The sequence below is a fragment of the Charadrius vociferus genome, unplaced genomic scaffold (assembly GCF_000708025.1).
Source record: "Charadrius vociferus isolate BGI_N301 unplaced genomic scaffold, ASM70802v2 scaffold163, whole genome shotgun sequence".
Lineage (NCBI taxonomy): Eukaryota > Metazoa > Chordata > Aves > Charadriiformes > Charadriidae > Charadrius > Charadrius vociferus.
The window spans coordinates 21,188,925-21,201,343 of record NW_009648332.1 but is presented as its reverse complement, the minus strand read 5'-3'; the positions used below and the strand labels follow the sequence as shown (position 1 = coordinate 21,201,343).

The following is a 12,419-nucleotide window of genomic DNA, read 5'->3' as shown; positions in this document are numbered from 1 at the left end:
TGCCAGTCGCTTCACTTGAGGATGCATCTTTTTTATGAAGGTCCTGTTGCCAATATAAGGGTTTCGTTAACCAGTGGTTTGGGTTTCTCCTTCTCTCAACAGGAATCTCAAGAACCACCCATTACATAGAATGGACTCGGCGCATGTATGCAATAGAAAAGTGAATATGAAGAGAAAGAATGACTGTTTGTCAAATCCAGTCCTTTGAAAAGTTAAGTCTTGTTTAGGTCTGTGGTAGAAAGAAATGGCTGAAAATTATCTATTTTGTTTGAATTAAGGAAGCTGAGCATTACTGCCGCAACTTAAGAAAAACCCTCTTGACTTCCTGGAAACTGAAAGAATTTTTTTTGAAGAAGTAATTGTCTCTGACATCACTAAACTGCAGAGCGAGTTTGCGAGTGGCTAGTTTGGGGTAACAGAGGAAGCAACTCCTTCACAGATAAGCAGGCAGTGCAATGTATGTGCCTAGTTATTCTCCTTTTTGGTTCAAGTATTGCTGAGAAATTCTTTTGCAGAGAGATAACACTTATTTTGCTTTCCAGAGAGAGACACATGCTGTTTCATAAGGATACGCCTGATTTCCAGAAGTAACCATGTTTTTGTGGCTTAAACTCTTAGCATTTGGTGTTGCGTTTCTGAGACAGGATGCTTTTGTCAAAGGTAGGTAGCAGTTGATATTTCTTTCTCTCATTTTGATCCCTTAATGTCCTCTGTAGAAGTAAAACAAATGAAAAGTTTTGGAAAGTGGAGAAATGACAGCTTTGTTCACAAACTAGAATACAATTGTATGCAGTGGTGTCAGAACCTAAGTCAGGAAGATTGACGCATAATGTACAAGGCTAAAATGTCTTCCGCACGGTCATATGTGAGCTATATGAACAATTAAAAAAAAAAGAAGAGAGATTTGTAGTTTTATTTGAAAAAGAATACATCTAGATCTCTTATGTGAGCCTGTTCAATACAGTCTTTGTCAGGTTTCATCTCACAATGCAGTACTTTTTCTGTGTTTAAATCCTTCAAGAAAAAATCTTCCTATCCATTTTAGCCACTCCCTGATCTCAGAATCTGCTTATAGTTCCTCAAATTTTGATTTTTACTGCAGTGGGGTTAGTAAAAAAAATATAAACATTGAAAGGTAATCTCTACAGTTGGGAAATTACTGATTTTATATTACTTTTATAAAATATGAATTATTTATGTTATGAAAACTGCTTCTTAACGAGCCTGCAAAAATTTTAATTGTCTAATTACTCCACCACAGGTAAATTTGTTGCTTGAATTTTTTTAATTTTATAAGAGAAAGATAGAGGCCAAGAGGTTGATCTTGCAAAACATGCTTGATGTGAAAGATACTGTGAGCAGCAAGAAAAGCAATTAATTTTGAGGTAATACTTTATATAGAGACAAAAATGGATCTATGTTTAAGAAAATATTTTCTTGAAAAGAACATGTAGTATTTTATGTATATGTACTAGTTAAGGTAATTTGGGATAGTTGATGGCAGACACAAAAGCTTTTCTCTAAAGTAATGTTCACTCTAAAAAGTGGCTTGAAACATATATTCTGAAATGGCAGCAAATTACATACAGGGCTGAAACGTCTTTTTGCATACATTGAATTTATGCGTGCTTCTATCGTCATGTCACTATAGTAACTCCAGGTTTATACTGATGTAAGCAATAAAATGATCTGTCTTTAGTTGATAACCAGCTAAGAAGAGCATTTGAAGCCTGACCATTAGTTCTCTTGTCCTTCAAAGTCTGTGAAGACAGGCTGCACTGAATAAATCTGGTTGGTAGCTGTTGGATATTATAAGAAAACAAGTGAATGCTGTACTGTAGAAGAAAAGAAAAAAAAATCTCTTGCTTTTCCTGTCCTTTTTTTTTTTTTTTAATCTGCTGTCCTACTTTCCATTTTATGTCTTTCTGAGACTTCCCACCGTTCCCTTTTCTCCAGAAAGGGCAGGTTACTGTCTGCTCTCTCAGCCACCTTCACAGTCAGTCGATGTGCTAGCTAACAGACAGGGCTGGAAGACAGAAAGAGGGGTAGCAGTATTTTATTTCAAGTAATAGTTATTTTCTCTGTCCACACACCGTAGTCTAGCTCAAGCCAGTTCCTCGCCACATACTTCTATTAAAGAGAAGAGCCTCAAAGAAATTATAAGTTTTAACTCCTCTCTAATACACTAGAAGTAATTAACAGGCTTGCGCTGCAGTATCTAATAATCAGCCTTACAGACCTTGTTTTGACTGTGTAGTTTGGCACAGAGATTGATTCTTTTGTCAGGGTGACAGAACCATTATACTTCATCTTTGCTGTGTTAGACTACTCTGCCTCGTACTCTACCTGGGCAACTGGGCAGTCTTCTAGGGAGGAGTTTGTTACTGGAGGAGCTACATTAGGAAAAGGTGGTGTAGGCTTTGGTTTTATGGCAAGAACAATTTTCAGGCACCTGTTAGTAAGTGTTGGGTGGGCTTTGGGATTTATTTTGTTACTATTGTCTAAGAGCCTATTATACCTAGTGATTTTGAAGACATAGCAGGAGAAATTTAAGGTTGTCTGATTTCCACCACTAGTGCAGAAGTCCTATAAACATCTTTATTTTCCTGTAATCGCCAAGCTGCTTTTAAGAGCATCAAACTACATTAAAATAACAACAACAAAAAAGTTAGGAATGTTTAGAGAAATGTTTAGAAAAAACCTTTGCTTCTATTTAGAAAAAAAGAAAAAGAAATGATTGTAGGAAAAGCACTTTTTTTTTTTTTCCATTAGATCATTAATTCGGGTTCCTCCCCCTGCTCCACAAAAGTATTAGCAATTTGTCAACTTTCAAAAGCATTCACCCACTTCTGACCCACTTCCTTTATTTCAGGAAATTAAATAATTGCTTGATAATTTTGGGTGTGGCTTTTTTATTTTCCAGGTTAAAATTACTAAACTTTGGCAGGCACACAAAATCTGGGGCCATGCAGTCTGCATGCCCAACAGCTGTGGAGGTTTCCACCTGGAAGTGTTATATTTTCTTCACACATCAGTGTCAGTATAGCTCATCCGATGGCTTTGACCGTCTGTGAAAAGCTTTTTCACAGACTGGTCTATCCCTTTTGGAAGGAGTCTGGCAGACCTAATTTTTAAGTAGAGGAATTTAGTAATCTTGGTTCATTCTATGTGTAGGATGAAGGAGAAGGGGAATTGCTCTGACAGAAGGATAGGTATTAAGGTAGAAGAAAGTGAAGTGAAGGCTTTAGAACACCGCCTCTGACATGTTCCTCTTATGGATGCCCCCGCTGCAGGTTCTGTTTAGGACTGTATCATATTCTTTTTTTTTTAGTGGTACACTTAAGGCTTTCTGAAATACCTATATCAGAGTCCTGCGCTCAGGGACCTCTTAAAATTTGAAACAAACTGCCTGCTTTTCACATCTTGCACAGTCCCAATACTTTATTCAAAATCAGCTGAGACAGAGAGTTTGTGTGTGCACAGGGGCTCAGGCAGTCCTGCTCACTTCCTGGGCTGGCCGGACCCAAGCCAGTTCTAAACTGGAAGGCATTCAGTTTCGTTATGGTGATGTACTTCAGCCACCAGCCCGACACATGTTAATCAGAGCACGGCAGCACACTAGCATAGCTACATGCTTTCTGGACAAGAATTAGCTCCTGATTTGGACCAAATATGTAATTTTCTTTACCCATTCACCTAGACTAGCACTAATGGACGGATGGCCGGGTTGTTGATGCAGTGTGTTGATTATAACTGCAGATAGGGCAAGAGACATTGGTTCTGGACTAATGAGTCTTTCTTACTTAGTGTGGAAAAGACATTTGCCTGTCATTCTGTATTTGCTCACTTCAGTATATTAACATACTGAGAATGTTTACCAATATAGACCTAAAGCCGCAAAACTGCCACGCAGAGACCAGTGCTAAAGAAAATCCAGCTCTCAGTGGCATGGTATGTTGGAACTGCTTCCTTCAGTTTTAGTTTTAATTTGCTGAACTTAAGTTTGTGTGTTTAGGTTCTGAAGCACAAATCAACAGCGAATGGGTTAGAAACATTGCACATATAATGAGATAAGACAGAAGAAGTGGGGGGAGGAAACAGGATGGAGTGACTTCAAAATATTCCTAGTACCAGGAGTCAAGCTCTGGTTTTTTGACTGTGTGACCTATCTGCAGAACTGCCTGCCTCCCAGGTAGCATGTGTATGCATTAAACAAGTAGGTAGTCTCCACACTGAAATTGTGAATGCATTGTATATAATGCATGAAAATGATCCTGTTTTCTTTTCCTGTGCAGCTGCATTGTGGTATGTGCTGTACCATGCTGGGAGCAAGGAAAGGAGAACAGCAGGCCATGAAAATGTTCTGTCCTCTGTTTACGTTCTTGATCTGGTTTTAGGAGTTAATATTCATAGGCACACATCTGGCCCACCAGGAAGGCAGAGCAAATTAATCCACAATGAGCTCTCTGCTGTCATGGCTTAACTTCTCTTCGTAGTCATTCAGCTACCTCGTTTGGAGTTAGCTGGAGTGTCTCTGCATTACCCCGTGTTTTGCAGCACTGAGTCTTGCCGCTGCCGTTCCCTTTTGTTTGGGTGGCTGTTCCCCCTGTGCTGTCAGCCCTGGGGATGAGGACCACAGGGGAATGCAGCACATGGGGGGGGATGCAGAGATGGCCCCCGAGATGGCAGAGGAATGAGAGGCAATGCAGGAAAGTGTCATGTGCCGGGCAAGGCTTGCTCGCATAAGTTCAGCTCTTCGGGGCTGTGAGGGAACTCCTTTCAAAGCCTAGCAAGAACATGTGCCCGTTACAGGAATGCGGCAGCTTAGACAGGGCTGGGCTGGGATGTCTGTGCCCTTTGAGCTGGCTGCTGGGGCCGTGACTGCCAGCCCTGCCTGGGAGGCAGCGATGGTCCCTGAGCTCTGCCACTTTCTGCATCGTGCAGAGATGTCCATTGCTCACATTTGTTCATCTTTAATCGTATATAACTAGAAATCAAGCAGTTATTTCTTTCGGGTAAAATTATCGAATACAGAACACCCAAAACATTTGGGGGGGGAGGGGGAATAGTTTACTCTCTTCAGAGCTCAGTTTAGGCCCTGAAGCACTTCTGTGCAAAAAAATGGTAAAAAGCTTTAAAGTGGCAAAACTCTGAGTTCCTCCTGTAAATATCAAGATTAAAATAACAGATACAGTTGTGAAAGCTGTTTTTTCCCCTGCTACTTTACTGTCTCTCAGACTGCTATGCTGTGTGTCCTGATGCATTTCCAGGCTATCCATACACTGGCAAACAGATCTTGTTCACTGGTGTTTCAGTAACTGTTACAGCATTTTATCTATTTCCAGGCTTCTTTCCCTTTCAAGTAAAGCAGTTTGGGGCCTTCAGTGACAGGATTTTAGAAACTAGCTGCGAGCACTTCAGTGCCAGCTTATATTATCCATAGTGTTGTATAGCTAACAGGATCCACTTCTTTTCTCTTCTTTTATACCACTACTTTGCAGTACTGTTCTTCCAGTTATTCCCTCTGTGTCAGTGCCTCCTCAGCTCGCCTGCTTGCTTAGGTTTCTATTCTCTAGTTTCAAAGACTTCTCTTACAATCTGTCTGTTCTTCATTCATAAGCCCACCACCCTGCACAGAGCTCTAGAGGTATCTTTTGTTGTGCGTGAATGACTTTTTTTTGTTGTTGCAAAAATGTGGACTCTGTGGACCAATATTTTTAATTGCCTTTTGAAATAAATTCTTCTCCTGACAAAAAAAAAAAAAAAAGAGAAATAATGAAACTATCAGTCTAACAGAAAAATGAAGCCATACAATGAAGCTTTTTATAGAGCATATAAGGAGATAGCAGTTGTTAAATGAAGCCTATGTGTCCTAGATGAGCTGAGGGTAAATGTAGCACAATACAGAGCCTCAGCTGAGATAGTGCAAAAATATATGGCTAGTAAAGCCTTTCCAGCTAATCATATACATTGCAGAACCTGTGAATGGAATATTTAACATAGCGTTAGTCCCTCAACTGTTTCTGGATGCTTGTGAGTTAAGACAGGTGGAAAAAAGGGGAAGATAAATGGCAGAGCATAGTCAAGCTTCTAGAATAAGATCTAAGAGACAGAAGTCAGCTGCAGTCTAGGCCATCTCAGAAATTCATGGTGTGAAGTGTTAAGTCATTTTCATTTCTCCAGATCTCAGTTTCATCATCCCTTAAGTTGAAAGTAGTAGCACTTACCTTGTTGCAAAATGTATCCTTAATTCCTCAAATATTCTGAGGAAACACATCTCTTGCAACCTGTAAACTACCATAAATTAATCTGAGGAAACTGGTTGTGCATTAGAGTATTTTGAATAGTGTATCTGAGCACAGAAAACAAAAAGTATGAAACAAATGGCTTGTGCATAAATTTCTACCTTGCTCTCAGTCGCAAAGCACAGGTGTTCTCAATGGGGAGCTGATACTTTGTGCTGAGTAAGAATAACCCATACTGTGCTTAACTTCAGCAAATCTGAAATTCTCCAAAACATGATCACATCAACTGTAGTCTCCATTTTAACCAATGCTGGGTGAAATAACCGAAGTTGGTCAGTGAGTCCTTGTGAGACACAAGCAGAGGACTGCCAGCTTTTTTCCTTCCCGTGTCTGCGCATGAGATGAGGTGTGCTAAATGGACCGTAGCTGCAACAGGCTTCCCATTACAAAGCATGCTCCACACTTAGGGGTAAATACAATAGTAAGCCTGTCTAGAAATTAGATGTTTTAGGAATGTCAGTGGTAGCATTTATAAATGTAAACCAACTGTTCTAGAGAAATGCAGGCCAAGCTGACTGTGAGCATATGATTTAAAATCACGTGCTCGCATAATCAAAGGAAAGATGACCAATGTTACTATTGCAGCAGTTTAGTTAATCTTCTTGAGAAAGACATCAGATGTCTAAAATGAATGCAGAATCACATGCATATACACCTTAGAGAAATCTTTTGGTTTTAATGAGTTTTGGATAGAGTATCTAGAGGATTTCTTTATTCCTATCGCTCTTTCTTGGAAGAATTTAAATGGTAATGAAACATATATTTTTTTTAAATTATGTGTCATTTTCTTACTTGGTCCCTGATGGCAGTGAGAGATTGTTGTCCTAGATCTCTTGTAAACAATATACAAGTTCCCTCATCCCCAAATAATATGTGTAAATGTGCAGGCCTGTGCCATGTATCTATGTGCCTGTGAATGGAAGTATAACTTTTATGATACTTGAGACTGCCTGATAAATACGTGAAAATACTTGGCCTTGTTTGCAGTTTCATTAATGCTTCTGTGCTTCAACAGAGCTGAAAGACTTTTCTACATCCTCCACACACCTGCAGTCTCATGTGTTAGTCTGAAGTATGAAATGTGGTTGAGGTTTGAGGGAAAGATGTGAAACAGCAGTAAGAAATATGCGTTAGTACAACTCAGTAGCATTTCTGATTTTGCTGTCCTAGTCTGCTAATCAAATGACTTGGAAATAAACGTTTCTGAGAGCTGCTCAATGCACTCACTCTCACTCTTAGAAAATATTAGGAATAATAACTGCTTAACCAAGTATCAACTTACATACTTACAGTTCAGAAGGTTTACTGTGGAATGGTGCTGAATATGAGGGAGGCAGCTCAAGGAACTGAATGTAAGATGTATAAAGAGTTATTTATCCTTGATATTAATAGATCAAGGTTTTGCGATACTTACAGGTTTTGTAATACTCAGAGGTGAGACTTTCCTAAAATCCTGTAATGTTTGGCCTACTGAATTCAGCACTTCATACTTTTCTGAAGGTTGGCCAGTTTTGCCATGAGGATTTAGAAGTGCTAAAATAGATGTTTTAATATGTAGTAAGATAGTATTTATAGAGGCATACTGTTTATGGAAATGTCACCTGTAGAAGCCTTTTGAATCATCACAGGATGTATTAAGTTCATTAGAAATCACAGAAGAGTTCAGGAAGAATTCCAAGATTTAAGGATCAGATTATTCCAAAAACTTACAAAAAAAACCCCGACAGCTGCATTTGTCTTCCTGCTGTGATTAATGCCAGGCTTAAGAGCCTGCTAAGATGCAGTTTTGCACCACCCTGAATAAATACACAAGTGTTTGGCACAGTAGCTGGTTTAAGTTTTCTTGTTAATGTTGGGAAGACAACCATTTACAACATGGAAGTGATTCTGCTCCAGACATGTCAACAAGTGTGTCATCATTGCAGAAGCGTGCCTTAAATGGCAAGGGAAGGATTGCTTGCAAACCACAGCTTCTAAAAACACTCTTCACTGAGCAATGAAGACATTTTAATAATGCTGAGTATGTCAGATAGGCCATTTTCAGCTGCTTTCTCTGCAGTTGATGCTCTCTCTTTCTCTTCACAACAGCGTTGCTGCTCACCTAAGTCTCACCTCAGTGGTGACGTCAGTGGAAAGTCTGAAAAGACCTTCAAGTGTCTTATAGGATTTATTTTGTCTCTGTGGGGTTTCTTTTAACCGTATTTTGTAGAACAAAGAAATAAAGCCCACTTTGTTGTGTTGTGTTTTTTTTTTTTAACCTACTGGGGGTCTTCAAACTCAAAGTTCTGCTTTCCTGTTAGCTGCCCTGAGAAAGCTGTTTGGAGGAGACACCCCCAGTTTTCACTGTAAGCTCCAAAAAACTTGAGAACTGTTTTTTCATAGAAGAAAAGGATCAGATTTTCAGAAGACATCCACGTGTTGGTCACTAAGATGATGTGAAAAATTGGAGTGCAGCTGCAAATTAATCTTTTCTGAAACTTGTTCTGAAGTTGTGAATACTGAACACTTGGAAAGTCAGGAAGAAGCTGGTCCTGTGCCTGTGTGGCTGTCTGACCTGCATGTACGGTAGGGCTCGTTGTCACAGTGATGATCAAGCATTCTTGTTGGGCCAGGTGCTATACAAATGTAGGATGAAATATGATCTTGTCCTCAAAGGGTTTATGATCTGACTCTGGACAGCATGGATACTTCTTAAAAAGGAATGGTATAGAGGCAAGAGGAAAGACAGATAAAGGAAAAAGTAATAGTAGCATATGTGCTCAGCCAAAAAGCTTGCATAATCCCCTGAGCTATTTATTTCCTTTTCTGAGAAAGGGACGTACGTCTTATTCAAAGCAGCATACAACTGAATAAACTATTCCCTGGATCCAAAACAAACTCTCCTACATAGGTCCATGTATTCCAGCTCTCACATTGTACTCTTATAACTTCTTTACGTGACAACAACTGGTGCACGTATTCCTGGAAGATAACTCTTAATGATAAAACTGCTGCAAGTGAAAACTTAGGGTGCTCTAAAGCTCCACTTTGGCTATATAAACAATATAGTCAATAAAAAATCAGGTCGTGTACAAAGGCACTATATTTATTTGCAATGATTATTTTCTCCAGTTGTTTAATCCTTTCATTAGCATATCATATTCTCCACCAGTTAGTGAAATACAGTAAACAAACAACAGAATGTGTAGATGACGGGTTACGAACACACACGCACATTCACTCTCTTGCATGGGAGTGCGTGTAATCTCATCCCTCTGACTCTCAATTCTTGTAGCAGATACTCTATCTGCAGGAAACGAGCTAACGTGAACAGAACCTGTATATAAAAGAGAGGGACCACATTCTCGTCAGTTAAGAAAATTTTTATGTTGCATTCAGCATTATTATATCTAAGTGCTCATAAACAGTAATAACAATAATAAATTAATTTTAACCTGTAATTTACCTAGCAGATTTATTTAGACTGAAAAAAAAAAAAAAAAGTCACACTATAACTCTTCTCTCCTGAAAAAAGCAAGGAGAAAGAAATACAGAACTTATCTTCAGGGCTGCAGAGGATGGCATCATGTTTCCTGCATATCAGATGGTGAACTCTGTAGACACAAGGTCTGGGAATTGCCTGCAATTAATTCAAGTGTGACCTGGATCTGTATTACAGTATGGAATATTTTTTGAAATATTTATTGAACTCTACAGAGGTGGTGGGGTTTTTTTTTGGTGGAAATCGTTGTGATTCATTTGCTGAGTTGGAGTTAAGGGTCATGAGGACTTTTGGGTACTAGATGGCTGCAAGTTTGAGTGAAAAGATTTTGTTGTGAAATGCTGAGGGTTTGGAATGTCTGTGTTTGCTATTACAGTAGGTGATCATAAGATACAGCTGTGAGTAGAGTCTTGAATGAAGTTGACGTATTGTGTAATAACTGTTTAATAATATTGCTTTTCTGTAAAATCTGAGCTCTATCTGTTATGTCAGCTTGTCATTGTGGCAATGAGCAAGCACAGGTAGCAGGAAACAGGTATGTAACTACATCCTTTTTAAAAAAATCACTTAAAATCTTTATGGTAGTCTTTAAAAAGCACTGCAATAATTGAGAGTGTGATAAATCTAATCTATGGCTGATGTCAGATCTTTACACTGTTAGTGGATGCAATTGGCATCTTTTTAGTGAAATTTTCTGTAGTTATAAGAATTGACATTCAGAAATTCTGATTGGATATGAAGCTGAATGAGGGGAGATTGATGTTGTGGGACAGGGAGTCAGAATATGATGGTACAGTGATTGCTACCTCACAGCATCAGAGGAAGGATGATGAAACTGGTTTAAGAGAAGAGATTGGATGCTGGGAGTGAGATGGCACTGGGGAAGAGAGCAGCTGAAAGGAGGGGGAGAGAGAAAGACATGAAAAGCTGATAGCCTCTATGTCATACTTCAAGGCCTGAGACAGCAGCCAAGGGCATTGACTTTCACCACTTCTGCACTGTTAGCAAATATCTGCAAAGCTCATTGATGAAAGTCTTCTAGCACTGTCTTACAGAGAAGATGAAAATGTCCTCATGCTATCAGTACTCCCTTAACCCCAAGGGGCAGATTTAAGCAAGGAGCTATATGCATCCCAGTCCTGCAAATAAAGCCTGGGGAGAGCAGCACTTTGCCCTCTCATAGACTTTCTGATTTATTTTGAGGATGGAGGATGTTTTTAAAAACTAAGAAATCACATGTACAGAGTGGCATGAAGGTTGCAAAGCCAAGTACCCAGTTTTCAGGCAGTAGCTTTACGTCTATATCTTATGGCAGTTTTTACTGTCACATACGGTTTTTCCACTACAGGGTTATCTTCTCTGTGTAGAGAATGAAAATGTATTCAGGGTATTATTATATCTATGTTGCCTAATGTATAGTTCAGGCCGTATTTACAGAATTACTATTCAAAAATTTCTGCAGCTAGAAATATTAGTTTCTTCTGAAGTTTTTGATGACGGTGGTCATCTTCTGTAGCTAAGTGTTACACACATATGGATTTTCATATTTGTGATGACAAAATGATCCAAACAGCAAATAAATCTATTGATTCAGGAAGCTTCATCTAAGGCAAACACCATACTCTTTAAAGCACCCCTTACTTAAGTTAATTTACAGTTTTGAAAGGTCACTACTTCTGCGAATCACATTGCTATAATTAAGATAGGAACCTGTTAAATGCAGACCAATTATTAATGACTACTGTATGGAAAAGTAGTATAAGTAGATTTTGTAGCATCATCCAAAAATTCTGTGACAAGAGCTAAAATTTATTTCTGTCACCTAAACCAGCATTTTATTACTTAGCTGTGAGATCTCTTTTATTTTTTGTGGTCCTCTGCCTCACTAACTCCATGTCTCATGCACAGAATTAGCTCTGCAGGCAAAAGGTGTCTTCACTGCATGCTCTGGAGCGTTTCTGTGCCGGACCAAAAGAGCAGTCTGCTATCACAGAATGAAAGATTTTGGTGAATGTTTGTAAGTGTTGGGAAAGTAAAAGAACTAGAGATTTGCACTGGCAATACAAATGGACATTTGCCAACTCTTGAATAATTATCTTTGCTCCCCAGACAATGTCTTTTGGAAAAGCTTATGTGTGTATGATTTTATTATAAAATAGTCATTATACATTGTGAAAGTCACATGTATCTGCGACTTTCCAGGGTGTAATTTTGTACTGAAGTTCTGGCAATGTTGCAAATGAAGCAAACCAAGCTTTTTCATAGGTACTCTTTCAATATTTGGAACAGAATTGAGGAACTAATATCGAAATTCTGGTTTGTTGTGCGTTGATGTGTTGGGTTTTTTTGTTTGGGGTTTTTTTTGGGATTATTTTTTTTTTAAAAACCTAGTGAGGTCTGGTTAAACATTTAGTTCTTTGCAGTAGTGTAGTGCCAAACCTGCCACGTTCCTGTACTTCTTGACCAAGGGCAACCCGTTGGTAGCTGTCTTTCCTACTTATTTCTGAGGCTTTCAATTGTTTCTATTGTATTTATGTCTATGAAAGTGACTTATATAATGCTAGCATTATTATTTTGGTATTGTTTTCAATTATTGGTATCCAAATGGGCATTGCATTTGTTGATGTTATTTA

General features: G+C 38.8%; 1 protein-coding gene across 1 annotated transcript in view; it reads left to right on the top strand.

Annotated features, from left to right (window-relative positions):
- Nucleotides 1–593: 593 nt before the first annotated feature.
- The window catches only part of PTPRC (protein tyrosine phosphatase, receptor type, C), a 68,404-nt gene continuing 56,578 nt past the window's right edge, over nt 594–12,419 (top strand). Inside the window, exon 1 of the mRNA XM_009884927.1 lies at nt 594–660. Within this exon, the coding sequence (XP_009883229.1) occupies nt 594–660 (67 nt within the window). The remainder of the gene's footprint in view (nt 661–12,419) is intronic.